The 15,972-nt window shown below is 45.0% G+C and overlaps 1 protein-coding gene across 4 annotated transcripts in view; it reads left to right on the top strand.

The window, feature by feature from the left end:
- Positions 1 to 9,307, top strand: part of tcf7l1b (transcription factor 7 like 1b) — a 43,911-nt gene extending 34,604 nt beyond the window's left edge. Inside the window, exons 5-12 of one of the 4 annotated variants that reach the window (XM_061817378.1) lie at positions 875 to 1,010; positions 3,712 to 3,814; positions 4,105 to 4,188; positions 6,126 to 6,218; positions 6,301 to 6,463; positions 6,560 to 6,667; positions 6,752 to 6,803; positions 8,385 to 9,307. In XM_061817378.1, the coding sequence (XP_061673362.1) occupies positions 875 to 1,010; positions 3,712 to 3,814; positions 4,105 to 4,188; positions 6,126 to 6,218; positions 6,301 to 6,463; positions 6,560 to 6,667; positions 6,752 to 6,803; positions 8,385 to 8,860 (1,215 nt within the window). In that variant the 3' untranslated portion in view covers positions 8,861 to 9,307. Of the gene's footprint in view, positions 1 to 874; positions 1,011 to 3,711; positions 3,815 to 4,104; positions 4,189 to 6,074; positions 6,219 to 6,300; positions 6,464 to 6,559; positions 6,668 to 6,751; positions 6,804 to 8,384 lie in introns of all 4 variants that reach the window. The other 3 variants (XM_061817379.1, XM_061817376.1, XM_061817377.1) reach the window with 3 other exon arrangements.
- The last annotated feature ends 6,665 nt before the right edge of the window (positions 9,308 to 15,972 follow it).

Genomic DNA, 15,972 nt, shown 5'->3' with positions numbered 1-15,972 from the left:
CGAAAGCTCTTTTTGAAGAAGAGAACATCTCAAAACCGAGTGAAGTGACCGGGCAATATTACTCTATTGTTTCGAGCCATATTTAGATGATATGCGGATCACAGCCAAACCACCTCCCCTGCCCGATCCGCGTGGTGGTGATAAAAAAAAACGCCACCCTCGAGCGACGACGCCACGGCCAAACCGCCTCCCTGTCCTATCCACTTCCGCAACGGAGATGAGCCACCGCGGCCCGGCGCCGTGACGAGCCACCCCGGCCGACAAGACCCGCGGCCGGCTTGGCGTTGTCAACAAGGCCGGTGGCGATCCACAGGGCCTGCGGAGGCCGTACTTCAGCGGCTTCTGCACAGAAGCCTTCCGATGCACACATCGACACATTTAGCACCCATGATTTACGGATTACGCCCCCCCCCCCAACTATTGTTTTTTTTTTTCATCGCTGTATACACACCTAGGTGTCATTTGGAACCCACAAAGCTCTCGTCCTTTCCAATCTATTTTTCACGACGAAACGGATCTTTTGGAAAAGTATGAAGAGCGAATCCATCCTCCCGAGTGTTCGAACAATATCCAGCAATACAAAGAGCCGACATTTTGGCTAACACGTAGAAACAACGAGCTACCGTCCTGCAGGTAAAACTAGGATAAACAGACGAGACCGATTGAGTGCACTACTGCCCTGTGCGTCACTTCCCGCTTCTTCTCGAAAACAAATACCTCGAGAGGATTTTCATGGCGGGAGTTACAAAAAGCCGTAGACGTCAAAATTTTTTTGGGTGAAAAAACGTTTTTTCATTAATAACATACTAAAAATCATGCATTTCATGACAGTGGTCCTTTAACTTGGACTGTTCTTTTTTTCTTGCATCAACAGTCAAATAAAGTTCCTGTGGTGCAGCATGCCCACCATGTTCACCCGCTGACACCCCTCATCACCTACAGCAATGAACATTTCTCCCCTGGCACGCCACCATCACACCTCTCTCCGGAAATACTTGACCCAAAGACAGGTAATGCACTAGTTGCTCAAATTCATGTTGGATACACTGAAATAAAACTTTCACCTTACGTGAAGGCACAACTTTAAAAAGATGTAGTCTGACCAAACCAACCACATTGATGTGGGTTTTCTAAATCGGCACAGCCTTCTTCTCGCTCTCTTTGTACTCAGCTCATGAATCAGCTGTGTTTCTTCACACTTGAGCAAAGCTGTTGATTTTAAGAGTGTTTGGGTGAAGAAAAACTCGCTTTGTTGGTCTGCTTCACTTTCTGACACATTTTCTCCATTTAAAGTTGTTTTTAAGCGTGGAACCCTTTTTGAAAAGCATCCAAATGGTTCGGTTCAACTGTTTTGGTTCCATTTGCATGTGTCCCTTTTCGGTTTCTAGGTATTCTTTTGTTATCCATATTGAAAAATGCGGCAAACCAGTGTACAGTACAGTAGCGGTTTTTGCCATAGAAGATGCCGACGCCCCCTTGAGTTCAAGGCTGGACAAGACCTTCCAGCGGTGCGACAAACAAATCTTACTGCAACATGCCGCAGCCTGCCCGGTACCCGAGCGGGATTCATAATAATGACGAGCAAGTTCATCTTACCGTCTGTACAGAGTCTATCCCGCCAACATGTCAGCAATTAAAGCGTTGGCCTCACAGATTTGAGGACCCGGCTTCGATCCCGGCCTCGGCTGTGTGGAGTTTGCATGTTCTCCCCGTGCCTGTGCAGGTTTTCTCTGGGCACTCCAAATTCCTCCCACATCCCAAAAATATGCAACATTTGTTGAACACTCTAAATTGCACCGAGGTGTGATTGTGAGTGCGACTGTTTGTCTCTATGTACCCTGCGATTGGCTGGCAAACATTTCAGGGTGTACCCTGCCTCCTGCCCGTTGACAGCTGGGATTGGGTTCAGCACTCCCCACGACCCTTGTGAGGATAAGCGGCAAAAGAAAATGGATGGATGGATGGATTACTATGGAAACTTGGCTTAACTCGAGGATATGTATATAGGATATTACAATGCAGCTAGCATGGTCCCTTAAAACTGGGAGACATATACATCCACTTTCTGAGCCGCTTATCCTCCCGAGGGTCGCGGGAGTGCCGGAGCACTCTTCGGGCACCCTGCACTGGTTGCCAGCCAATCGCAGGGCACATGCAGACAGAGAACTACTCACAATTACGCCAAAGGGGCAATTTAGAGTCTCCAATGAATGCGTGTTTTTGGGATGTGGGAATTCACCGTTTACCTGATTTAGATGGAAAATTGCCCTCAAATTCAAGATGAAAGTTATTGCACATCTTGTTCAATTCTTTAAAAATCCACTGTGGTGGGGTTGAGAGCCAAAAATTTAAAACGAGTAGTGTCTATGTCCTGTGAAAGAACCGATGAAGAAGTATTTCTTATCATATAAGCTTTTATTTGTGAGTAATGACTACATGAGTGTTTTCAAAGCATTCTTGGAACCAGGGCATTTATTTCACATTAGAAACACCACACAGTAAAGCACCAAACATAAATATTATCAAAGTATGCATGGTGAAATAACGACCTTGTCTCAATGTACTCACAAATGTAACGTGAAATGTGACATTTGGGCTTGTTGGGTTGAACAAAAAGCTGTGAGGTATTTTCAGGAAGCCATGACATCTGTTGCACTTCTCTCGCATGAATTGCAACAGGTGGAAACACAGATTATTGTATCATTTGCCAGCCAGTGTATGCCAGTATAACACTTTAACATCTCTGATGAATAGAAACACATTTGAATAGCGTAATTTCTGGCCTACAGGGCGCACCTGGTTATAAGCCTCACCCAGTACATTTGTAAAGGAAATATCATTTGGTGTATACCAACACCGCACCTATGTAAAAACCCCAAATGCCCACGTTGGAACACAAGAGATTTACAAAGACAGACGGTACAGAGAAAGAGTTTTCAAAGTTTTTATACCTTAGCTTAGCTTAACATAGCAACAACATGGTAGCACGAACAGGGCTGGTAAAAAAAAAAAAAAAAAACTTACCGGTTAAAAAAAAAAAAAACAGCCGCGGCAGCTACACAGTAGCAACATGGTAGCACGTCACTAACAGGGCCAGTTAAAAAAAACACACCTAAATCACTGAGATATGGCAGTGACACAGTAGCAACACGCGAGCACAGCACTAACGCTACCGCAGCACTAACAGGGTTGGTTAAAAAAAACATACCGGTAGAAATCACGGCGACACGGTAGTAACACAGCAGCAACACGCTAGCACAGCGCTAAGAGGGCCAGTTAAAAAAACATACCAGTAAAAGTCACTTCCTCGGTACATACATTCCACCGGTCTCACGCTTACCTTTTCTGCTCGAGTGACCCCTTGTGGGCGTTAGAAAAAATGCACGAATTACCGATCGCCGAATAAACCGCAGGGTTGAAAGCGTGTGAAAAAAGTCGCGGCTTATAGGCCGGAAATTACGGTACTTTACATTTTCCACACAAGCGTCAACATGTACTGAAGTGAAAACCGTGACCGCATGGCCGAGATAGGAACTGAACTGTGTATTTTGTGAAGTGCTCCACCCTTAGTTGTTGTTGTTTGAATCTTTTGTCAATTCCACTGGCTCGAGCTATGTTTTTTTTTTTTTTTTTTTTTTCCATTCAAGTCCCGGTTTGAGAAGAATGTGTCACTTCAGCAGCTGAACTGCTCTTTTTTGTTGTCATCTTTAGGTATTCCTCGGACACCCCACCCATCGGAACTTTCTCCGTATTACCCCTTGTCTCCCGGCGCAGTCGGTTCTATTGCCCACCCGTTAGGCTGGCTCATGCCACAGTAAGTTTCTCACCACTCGAAAATGTGCAATGTTTAGTGTAATATATCCATTTTGTGTTACAACGCGAAATCTGCGCTTCAGACTTCAAATCAATAAAACAGACGGTAAAGTCAAGAGTTACTCGGGCCATTTTGGAATTCTTCCAGGAGTCACGGAACTGCTTTCCACGGTGCTTTTCCACAAGCGGGGGATTTGAGTTGATGAGTTAGGGAATTAGTTCTGCTGGGATTGCTGTCAGCTGCGTGAGATCCACCTCACGTTCCCATCACATTCTCCTTCTATCTCGTAGGCAGGGCCAGCACATGTACTCCATCCCTCCTGGGGGGTTCCGTCACCCCTATCCAGCACTCGCTATGAATGCATCCATGTCCAGGTGAGTGGATCCATTTGAGCAACACGCTCACCTTCTCGAAGAGTGAAATTTTATTCAACGGATCCTCGGTTTACGAATGACTTTTTTGATGGATTTATTATTATTATTATTTTTTGTTTTTAATTTTGATTTGCTTTCACATAGGTAAGGTCGTGTTGGTAATTAGGTAGCCTAATTGTGAAACTCGGACATAATAGGTAAACATGAGAGTAGTGTTTGTACTGCATTTAATTAAAAAAAAAAAAAAGTAAATCTTGATGGCACGGTGGATCAGCTGGACAGTGTGGGCCTCACAGTTCTGAGGTCCCCGGTTCAATCCCGGATCCGCCTGTGTGAAGTTTGCATGTCCTCCCTGTGCCTACCTGGGTTTTCTCCGGGCACTCCGGTTTCCTCCCACATCCCAAAAACACGCAACATGAATTGGAGACTCTAAATGGCCCGTAGGTGTGATTGTGAGTGCAGCTGTTTGTCTCGATGTGCCCTGCAATTGGCTCCAGCACTCTTGCAACCCTTGTAAGGATAAGCGGCTACGAAGATGGATGGATTGATGGATGGATGGATGGATGGATGGATGGATGGATGGATGGGTAAAATAAATCTTAACTCCATTCTTGGGCTCGTACGAATGAATCAATTTCACTTCCTGTCGTTTGTGTGTTTACAGATATGATTTCCAATTGTCAGTGCTGACAAGTCGAACCATTGGGAAACAAACCAAAAAAAAAATGGCGATGACAACATGCCAGATACTAGACAACTTGTGTTGTTAAGATCGAAAAGCAATTAATGACTTAAAAGACTGCTTAGAAAGAAATTAGAAATTATCTAAAATATGCTAAAGTTTTGAGTCATGCCCGGATTTTGTGGGTCACTACAAAATACGTACTGAGCAAAGACTCATTCGGGACAAAATCCCAGCTTATCTGAAGCAAGGCAGAGTCAACTTTGAGCCTCACTCAAAATGGAATTGTTGATAGCTTCGTGGTGATGGTTGAAAAATGCATTTTGAAAATGTTTTTTCAGATCATGCAACATCAGTCAAAGATGCACTCACACCGAAAAAAGCATAACGCAATTATTTAACAACACCCGCCCCCCCAAAAAACAATGAATGTTATTTTGTGTTTGGTTCATGTCAAATTATTCGGAGTACAGTATGTATTTATATATGTTGGCAAACGTCACTAGACTGCCTTTACTGAAACACTTCTACAAATCGTGAAGTTCGCCAAATCTCTTCCAAACCACTGAAACAGCCCCCACACAGCATTTAGGCTCACGCCGACTGAGTGCGCATTTTAAAGTCAACCTGCTGACTTTGCATTTTAACTCAGGAGGGAAACAAGCTTTTATTGTGTCGCGTCATTCCTGATGCGTTCAACTTTGCGAAAAGACAAAATCGCGGAATTGTCCGATCCAACAGGCCCTCGTGATCGTCGGGTTATGGTGCCTAATTTTTTCCCACAGAGCTTCATTGTATAAAGCATTGGGGGGGAAGAAAAAAAAAATTGAACGTTACTTTAAAAAAGGTGTTCTGTGTGCAAGGCTGTTCGAACACACTCCCTTAGTCTGGAACGTGGCAAGGAAAGTGGTTTCAGGTGTCACGGCCATGCTGTTGCCATGGTAGCAACACACTTCACTTTCTCTTTCCTTTGCTGAATAAAGGGGTCCTTTCAAAAATCTTTATTTGAAGAAGAAAAAAAAACGCAAGCATGTAGCTCATTGTTTGTGTGTAAATGTAGTCTAGACAGACACACATGCTTAGTTTTGAAGTTTTTCTCAAGAAGGGAAACATTTTCGAGTATGTTCAATCAACCTTTTTAATGTTGAGTTCACGGCCTGTTTTTATTTTATTTCTTTTTTGGGGGTTGTTTTATTGTTCCTAGCTTGGTGTCCAGTCGCTTCTCCCCTCACATGGTGACTCCTCCACCTCACAGCCTCCACCAGACCGGCATCCCCCATCCTGCCATCGTGTCGCCGGCCATCAAGCAGGAGCCCAACAGCGACAACAGCAGCCCGTCGATGCACGCGTACGACAAAGCAAACATTCTGATTTCCAATCAAGTTTTTGCTGCGACAATCGCTTCATTAACGTGATATCTGTTGGATCAGCAGGAAATCTCCCATCCCTCCCAAGAAAGACGAGGACAAGAAGCCGCATATCAAAAAGCCTCTGAACGCTTTCATGTTGTATATGAAGGAGATGAGAGCCAAAGTAGTGGCAGAGTGCACTCTGAAGGAAAGCGCCGCCATCAACCAGATCCTTGGAAGACGGGTAAGTGGCCCCGACAGAGGTACTATGTGTTTAATCTTTTGTCCGCCGGGACGTCGACTGAACCTTTGATATACGTTGCCTGTTTTTTTACCACAGTGGCATTCCCTGTCGAGAGAGGAACAAGCCAAATACTACGAGCTGGCGAGGAAAGAGAGGCAACTCCACTCGCAGCTCTACCCTGGATGGTCAGCGCGAGACAACTACGTGAGCCAAACCATTTCACCGTTCGGCATCCAGGCGGATCTGCAAACGTTAAGCAATGTTATCATTTTTTTTTAATGTGTGCAGGGAAAACGGAAAAAGAGGAAGCGGGACAATAAACCCGACTCAAAACCAGAAGGTAACGAGTCGATCGCTTACCGTAATTCCCAGCCTACAGAGCGCACCTGGTTATAAGGCTCACACAGTACATTTGTAAAGGAAATACCATTTGGTACATACATAGGCCGCAGCTGTGTTAAAGCCGCAAGCGCCCGCATTGAAACACGAGATATTTACAAAGAAAGACTGTACACAGAAAGAGTTTAACGCTAACGCTAGCACCTCACAATCTGTCACTTCAACCTTATACGTTCTAAGGAGTACGTGGTCCCAACTCGCGTCTCTTGAAGGCCACACACGTAGCGGACCAAGGCAGCCGTAGCCTTATTATGAATTATAAAAGCAACTCAAAATATGCTTCTTATTCCAGGCTGCTCATGCGGCATAGCATACCCTAAAAAATAAGAGCATTAGGTGCACCGGAACTATTTTAAAGCGACCCGACATGAAAGCCCCATCAAAGTATTTGCCTGCACAGATATTTACAAAGAAAGATGCTACACAGAGTTTAACGCTAGCGCCGCATTGATGCTAATGCTAAAGCTAGCGCTAGCGCCTCACAATCTGTCACTTAAACATTATACGTAACTAAGTAGTACGGAGTCCTGACTCGTGTCCCTTGAAGGCCACACACGGAGCGGACTAAGCCAGACGTAGAAGAAGCAACTCAAAATATACTCCTTATTTCAGGCTGCTCATGTGGCATAGCATAACCTCAAAAATAAGAACATTAGGTGCACTGGAACTATTTTGAAGCGATCCAACATGAAACCGCTATCAAAGTATCTGCCTACACAGATATTTACAAAGAAAGACGGTACAGAGAGTTCAACGCTAGCGCCGCGCTAATGCTAATGCTAGCGCCAAGCTAAAAGGGCCAGTTTAAAAAAAAAGAACCTTACCGGTAAAAATCACTAAGACATGGCAGTAACACGCTACCTTCAGCGCTAACAGGGTCGGACCTGTAAAAGTTACTTTCTCGGCACATATATTCCACCGGTGTCACGCTTACTTTTTCCGCTCGAGTGCCCCCTTGCGGCCGTGAGAAAAATTGTACAAATTAGCCGCATCACTGCATAAAAATCGTGTGAAAAAAGTTGCGGCTTATAGGCCGGAAATTACGGTATATTTTTTCTTCTTCTAAAAGCAGCAGCAAAGCTCAAGTGCAATGAATACTCTGAGTGTACTTTTGTGTTTTTCCACTTCCTTCACTAACGCTCCTTTCTTCAATCTATACTTTGACAAGCAGCTTATGAGGTACAGTGCCAATAGCGGCAGGTATGTCTGCTGTTGTGCCATCAATATTTGAAACATCAGAAGTTGGTCAAAGTCGGGGGGGGGGGGGGCGTCCACATTTCAGTGTATCGCTTTTTTTGAATCATTCATGTCTAGTCAAGTTGAGTCTTGAGCGTTTTTCACTCGAACCTGTCATCGCTGCCATCCCCGTTGTTTTAATAATCACTCGTTGACTTCTGTCAGTCGGTGGCATTGAGGGACGTGTACCAGTTTTTTCTTTCTTTTTTTTTTTTTTTTAAGCCGGCGCCGCCAGATCCATTATTCAAAGGCCTCCCTCTCTCCGTCTCTCCTTTGTGCTCATCAGACTTCTCGATAAGGAGCAAGAAACAGTGCGTTCAGTACCTGCCCTCCGAGAAGATGTGCGACAGCCCGGCGTCGTCCCACGGAAGCATGCTGGACTCGCCCGCCACGCCGTCCGCCGCGCTGGCCTCGCCGGCCGCCCCCGCCGCCACCCACTCGGAGCAGGCCCAGCCGCTGTCGCTCACCACTAAACCGGAGGGGCGCGTGCCCCACCACTTCTCCGTACTGGGGAAAGCTTCGGGGGGCACGTCCTCCTCGTTCTCCTCGTCGTCGTCCGTCTCCCAGCCGACCGTTTCCATCCCGATGGGCGCTTCGGGCGGCCAGCCGACGACGCCCATCCTGAGCCGGCCGATCCCCTTCGCGTCTCTGCACCCCTCCATGCTCTCCCCCCCCTCGTCGTTCCATCAGGCAGCCCTTCACTCCCACCATGCCCTCTTCCAGTCACAGCCCTTGTCCTTGGTTACCAAACCAACTGAATGAATCTGCAAAAACTCCTTTTTTTCTACCATTTATTAAGCTGTATATTGCTTTCCTTTAAGATAGGTAGTAGAGCCACCTTTTTTTTTTTCCTAAATAAAGAAAAGGAAGAAATATTATTGGTCAATATTTGACTGTTTTCCTTTTCTACGTCCCACAATAAAACAAAATGTATTTTTTGTAAAGTTCACCGCCAACCGATTTTGTTTTGACGCATTTATCCAAGTCAACCTCTTGTATAAAAGATCCAATGTACATACAGTTTCTTTATAAAAACAAAAATCAAACAAAAACATATTCTTTGTAGCCAAAATCTGATTAATGTTAGCATTGTTTTTTTTTTTTTTTTCCTCCTTGAGCTGGCCAATAATTTTTCAGCCCTGTTTTCAATTCACGAGTGTGTGACCCTTCTTTGACATGTTAAATAAACATTTGAAATGGTTTCTTACGGCAAAATGTTTCCCCCTTTTTCAGGATCTTGTAGTCCACGTGATTTAATATTGTCATTTTTACAAATCGGCGTCGCCGGGATTTATATTCTTGTGATCGCAAAAAATCTTTATCGATGAGCATTGTTGTATAAAACTCTCGTCAACTGAGTTAACGGGCCAAGAACGTCATTGCGTGCGCGGCGCTGAACTGGAAACGGCTCCATAAAAATCGTGCTGATCCCGCCACGCAGTTTAATGTTTAATAAAGCACAATTAGGCAAACCGCGCTGGATAATGAGGACCCCGGAACCGGGCTGACGAAAAATTGAAGCCTGCAGTAAACACAAAATAAAATCATAATGAACATCTGCTCCTTTTCAACATCCAGTAGAAGTGTCCCAAATCAGATGACACAAAAGCAGGTCAGCGCTGTCCCAGCACAGCCAAACCTGCCTGCGCTCTCGTGTTGCTTTTGCTCTTTTAACGGCGTCTTGATTCGCCGTTTTGGCGAGCAGCTTCGGCTTTAATTCATTCATAGGTAACGGGCTGCAGCCCTCGGGAGCTCATTAGGCATTTCAATTAGTGGAGAACACGCGAGGTAGGTTACAGTTTTGGGGTGCCTTTGGAGATGAGGACTTACGCCAGAGACGGGCCAATTATGCCGGAGAAGAGAGGGTGGGGGGGTGGACCGACCCGGGCAAACAGTGACGCCGCACGACGTCTTATGGGGGGGGGGGGGGGGGGGCATTTGGGCTGGAAAAGCACTCCATTAAATATGTTGACAATGAAAGCATCATTGTTTATTTCCAAGGATAACCAGAAGTGCTGGATACGATAAGTGATAAAGATTGTAGGCCGATGCTTGTTCACAATTAGGCAATCCATCCATTTTCTTAGCTGCTTATCCTCACGAGGGTCGCGGGAGTGCCGGAGCTGTCAATGGGGAGGAGGCGGGGTACACCCTGAACTGGTTGCCAGCCAATCCCAGGGCACACGGAGACAAACAGCCGCATCACAATCACACCTAGGGACAATTTCATCCAGTAATCCATTTTATTGTCTGCTTATCCTCACGAGGGTCGCAGGGAGTGCTGGAGCCAATCCCACCTGTCAATAGGCAGGAGGCAGGGTACACGCTGAACTGGTCGCCAGCCAATTAATCGCAGTGCACATGGAGACAAACAGCCACACTCACAATCACACCTAGGGACAATTTAGAGTGACCAATTGATGTTGCATGTTTTTGGGATGTGGGAGGAAACCGGAGAGCCCGGATCAAACCCACGCAGGCACGGGGAGAACATGCAAACTCCACACAGGCGGAGCCGGGATTGAACCTTGGACCTCAGAACTGTGAGGCAAACGCTGACCAGCTGAGTCACTTTGCCTTGGCAATCTAATGTGTACCAAAAATTCTACGGTTACAAATAAATTCATGTACTGTCAGAGAATTGTTCATTGTTGTCAAAGTATCATGATGAAAGGCATATTAGATTATTGGATTCCTACATGCGCATAGAAACAGGAAAATGTATTGCACTACTGCAAACTACAACCACATTCATAAAAAAAAAAAAAACAACTCTTGGCCCGTTACAGCATTGGTCATGGATCTATTGAGCCCGTTTAAAACAAATCACGACTCAAAGTACCATTCAGTTTTTTCAGCAAATATCAGGCACAACAGACTTCCGACGTGTTGTTTTGCTATCTTTGGTCCAGAGCAGCAATGTGATACCACGGCTGCTGACCTCACAATCTGCCACTTAAACCTTATACGTAACTAAGTAGTACGGAGTCCTGACTCGTGTCCCTTGAAGGCCACACACGGAGCGGACTAAGCCGGATGCTCCTTATTCCAGGCTGCTCACTTTGCATAGCATAACCTCAAAAGTAAGAACATTAGATGCACCGGAACCATTTTAAAGCGATTCGACGTGAAACCGCTATCAAAGTATCTCCTTGCACATAGATGACGACGATACTACACTTTTACGGTTAATCTTCTCAGAGATGAATTTTGTAATGTTTCCTGTGGCTGTTGTACTTTTGCTGTGGTGTCGAACGGCGCTACTTAATATTTTGGTCACATGAGAGAAGCAAAATATGAGAAACAGCATGCAGTGTTCTACACCACTACTACAGCACAACGATGGCCACGTCCATTTTCCAAGCCGCTTATCCACACAAGGCTTCTACCACAGTAGTCTCAAAAAACCACCATAAAGGCCAACAATAAAATACAGTCCTAAAAATAAAGTTGCGTAAAAAGCCGTTTATTTGCTACTTATTTGAGGTGTTGCTTTATCTTTTGTTCTTTTGATTGATTTATTTTATCTGCATATGTTTGTTTGTACAGGGGCGGAACAGTGGATCAGCTGGTAAAGCGTTGGCCTCACAGTTCTGAGGTCCTGGGGTTCAATCCCGGACCTTCCTGTGTGGAGTTTGCATGTTCTCTCGTGCCTGCGTGGGTTTCCTCCAGGAACTCCGGTTAAGTCCCAAATCCCAAAAACATGCAACATTAGTTGGACACTAAATTGCCCATAGGTGTGATTGTGAGTGCGGCAGTTTGTCTCCATGTGGCCTGCAATTGGCTGGCGACCAGTTCAGGGTGTACCCCGCCTCCTGCCCGTTGACAACTGGGATAGGCTCCACCACTCCCCGCAACCCTTGTGAGGATAAGCGGCAAAGATAATGGCTGGATGTTTGTACAGTGTCCTGGAAGGTGCCAAGAAATAAAAATGAATTCGAGAGGAATGATCCAAAATTCCATCTTTGCAACTACTTGAAATGTATTCCAATATTTCTCCCAAAGGAGGCTCAACCAGGGTCACCTCCTTTTTCCACGCGACACTGTGACGTTTACACGCCGTGTTCAGTAAAAACAGAATCGCCCGTGCGGTATTAGTTTAAGAATGTCTGTTGTTGTGACTTACGCGAAGATCAGATTACATTTCGTAACCAATTCCTGGAGAAATCCAGATAATTCCTAGGCGAGTATGTCATGCCTTTGGATGGCGTTCTGCGTTTAGGAGCGGCGTGCCACGAAGAACTCGCAGAGCTCCGCGGTCCCGTCTTTTGAGTCATCGCGTGTCCATCGCTGCTCGGCGTCTTGTCATCAAACGGTGAGTCGATTGGATGGATTCGTCCAATCGTCTGCATTTTTTTTTTTTTTTTGCACTCATTTTGGTCTTAAACCGAGGTCGACCTACATGGGACTGCCCAACGTTGCACCCAGCACTCTCGAGATGTTTGCACACGCGTGTTTGCGTGCATCCACTCCAAAGGACGGTGTGAAATCGGCAGGCGCGCGTCATCGGAAAAGGCCTTCAGCCGACCTTGCGTTCTTCTAAATACAGCGCAGTACGGTAGGCACCAGGATGCTGCGCTGTGTTTGCATCACATATAGCTTCCCGAAGTGAAATGAATCGATCGTTTCTGCAGCAATCTCTGATCTCAGCTGCTACGTATGGCCGGTTGTGGGCTTAACGCCCTTGTTAATGTATTATTCATACCCTTTTGACCTTAAAGATAGAAATGCTAATGTTACTCAAGAATGAGAGGGATTATGTTGGACTTTTCTAATGTCAAACAGCACCTTTAAGACATATTCAATTCAGTCCCTGACATCCTGCTGGGATGTAAAACATGTAAAATTAGCATTAGAAGACGTGCTTATCGCATCTCTTATTAGCACTGGCATAGATTTATGAAATGTCTATAGTACAATATACATTAGTAGTAGTAATTGTGTGTAGTGGGAAATTGGAATCATCTTCATTTCAATTTTCTGGTTGTCTTTCATGGGACATTTGCCTTCTTGAACGGATCATGGCTGCGTACATACCTCAAAAGAAATATTTATAAAAACATCGTAAAAAATGTGTCATGTGATTTGATAGCAGCTTAGTATGGGCACCATGCATGCTAGCAAGATGCATTCATAAAATAAGGAAATTTAGCGAGACAATTTCAATTAAATGGAGACTGAAGTAAATACATCATACGTGGGTGAATTCCACGCTGAGCTTGTGTGCCTTACTTCTTAAAACAACACATAAGTCTTGAAATATGATTGTCACATGCACTATTTGAAGTTGTCATGAATGACATGCAAGCTCTCTTCTGCTTCACTACAGAGCCATTTTCGGGATTAGTTTCAAAATACATACAGATTTCCAAATAAGTGCTGAAAATGTGCAAAGAATAAACAATTAGGTATTGAATCGTTCAACTCGTTCAACAAAATGTTCAACTCTTTTGCTCCATCTCGGTTGGACAATAATCTGGGGGGCGGGGCTAAAAGAGGGCCCAGGTTACACTTTGGCTTCTGTTATGAATGCCCCCCCCCAACACCCCTCCCCCCACAACCGCAAAGTTCCTCTTTTCAACAGTGGCTAGCAAGCTCTGGCAACCAAAGATCTAAAAAAAAAAAAAAAGACTGGATGGCTCATTGGCCACCAAAAGTAAAGTTGCCATCCGCCATCTTGATACTCCCAAAACAACCATGCGTTAATCGCCAGTTTCGTGGCTGTGAGAAAACATTCCACAGGTAAGTTAGAAGGATTTACTATGACACTGTGAAAGTTTGTTTGTAAAGGATTTTTAATTTTCTGATGAGCTTAATTCACTTGAACAAAGTTTTGTTGACGGTTGGTGTTGTTCACTCTCTGCTTATCCTTTTATAAGATGACAGTTTATGGCGAAAAAGTGATGTAAATATTTTCCCAAACTTCATCATTTTCTGTTAAATTTTTGATGAATTTCATAATACAGAACTCTGCAAATTGAATTTGATTTTCAAGTGTGAGGAAACAAGTTTAGCATGTATTTTCCCATTGGGAGTCCTTATTTGCAAAAATATATCTCACCGATTGACTTGAAATTTAATTATATTTATGACAGAAAAAATGCCTAGATTTTTGCTCTGTTATGATGATAGTGCTTCACAGCGTATTTTGGGAAAACTTAACATGTCACAGAAGTCGGGCCCAAGGTACGATGTAAGGTTTCTTGATAGTCATGGTCTTGTATATCTTTCCTTTGCACTTAACCTTTTTTTGGCTTACCAAATCGAATTCAAAATCCTTCATGATACCAGAACTGAAAAAAAAATAATTTTACATGCGAAACTTTGAGAAAACTAACACCATAATCCAACGTGTAAACCATGTCTTCCACACGTTTTGGGAGTACCAAGGTGGCGGCCAACTGCCTTCAACCGATCGACATACCGCTTGATGTCTATGCGCTAAAAGCGTTGGCCTCACAGTTCAGAGGTCCCGGGTTCAATCCCGGCCCCGCCTGTGTGGACTTTGCATGTTCTCCCGTGCCTGTGTGGGTTTTTTCTCACGGTGCTCCGGATTCCTCCCACATCCTAAAAACATGCAACATAAATTGGACACTCTAAATTGCCCCGAGGTGTGATTGTGAGTGCGGCTGTTTGTCTCCGTGTGCCCTGCGATTGGCTGGCGACCAGTTCAGGGTGTACCCTGCCTCCTGCCCGTTGACAGCTGGGATAGGCTCCAGCACTCCCTGCGACCCCCGTGAGGATAAGCGACAAAGGAAATGGATGGATGGTGTATGCGCTATCCAGTCTTTTTTTTAGATCAGTGCTTCATCTCGGTTGGACAATATTTTGGGGGGCGAAGGTAAAACAGGGCCCAGGTTACACTTCGGTCTGTGTCATAAGTCCCCCACCCTGCAAAGTTCCTTCTTTTCAACAGTGGCTAGCAAGATCTGGCTCCAACCCAAGAATGAAAAACGTCTTCCCTGAGGTATGATGTGTTCTGCGGTCGCACCCACGCACGGCGCACGTTGTGATGCAACAGAGAATCGGACGACTCCGCCGCCCCCGGACGCAGGCGGCTAGACGGAGTAGCCGCCAGCGGTCTGGCAAAAAAAAAATAAAATGGCCCGTCAGTCTTAAGAGTTCTTCTGCTGTCCGGCCACGAGGTCGCGTGGCGAAGAGGACCGCTGGAAAGGAGGCACGTTATTTGATTGACGGCTGAAAAACAGAATGACTCAATTGTGAAGACTGATGTTGTATAACAGGCTATTAAAAAAGGAAAAGAAAAATCACTCACACTTGGCAGGCTTGTTCACAACACCCCTTCTCCGCTGTGGTGTGTCATATTTACATAACTTGTATCGAAAACGAGTGGCCTAAAGTCTTAAGACTGGTGACTCACCTGATTTTCTCCAGATGCTTACTTAGCATGTATTGACACTATCGATGTGCTTACTTGAGACCAATGAGTCATTTATTTTTTTTTTTTTTTTTTTGGGGGGGGGGTGATTCTGGTGGGTTTTTTTGCATAAACGTCTCTGCTCTCCAAAACTGTACGGACGTCCTCAAAGAAGTGGATCCTGACAACCGTCACCCAAAGACGGGAAACAGTGCAGTAAATAAAATGCGGGCTCATCAAGGAGCTTAAAAACCATTCCTTGTACAAACTGAACATCTTGTCCCGCGTCGAAGGCCCGTAAAACAAATAAAATAAATAACGAATTCAAAACAAATTGGACTGACGTTTCTTTATTTCCACGGGTGCCGTCCAAAAGGGCGACGGCGTCATAGCAGGGACATCTAGCGGCGGATTTAATTCAATGGTTTCATGACTTCTGTCTCTGGGCTGTCGGTGTCACTGAAGAGCATTTTACGTGCGTGCGGAGCAAGACTCA

The sequence above is a fragment of the Syngnathoides biaculeatus genome, chromosome 4 (genome assembly GCF_019802595.1).
Source record: "Syngnathoides biaculeatus isolate LvHL_M chromosome 4, ASM1980259v1, whole genome shotgun sequence".
Taxonomy (NCBI): domain Eukaryota; kingdom Metazoa; phylum Chordata; class Actinopteri; order Syngnathiformes; family Syngnathidae; genus Syngnathoides; species Syngnathoides biaculeatus.
This window is presented reverse-complemented; position numbering and strand designations above follow the sequence as displayed.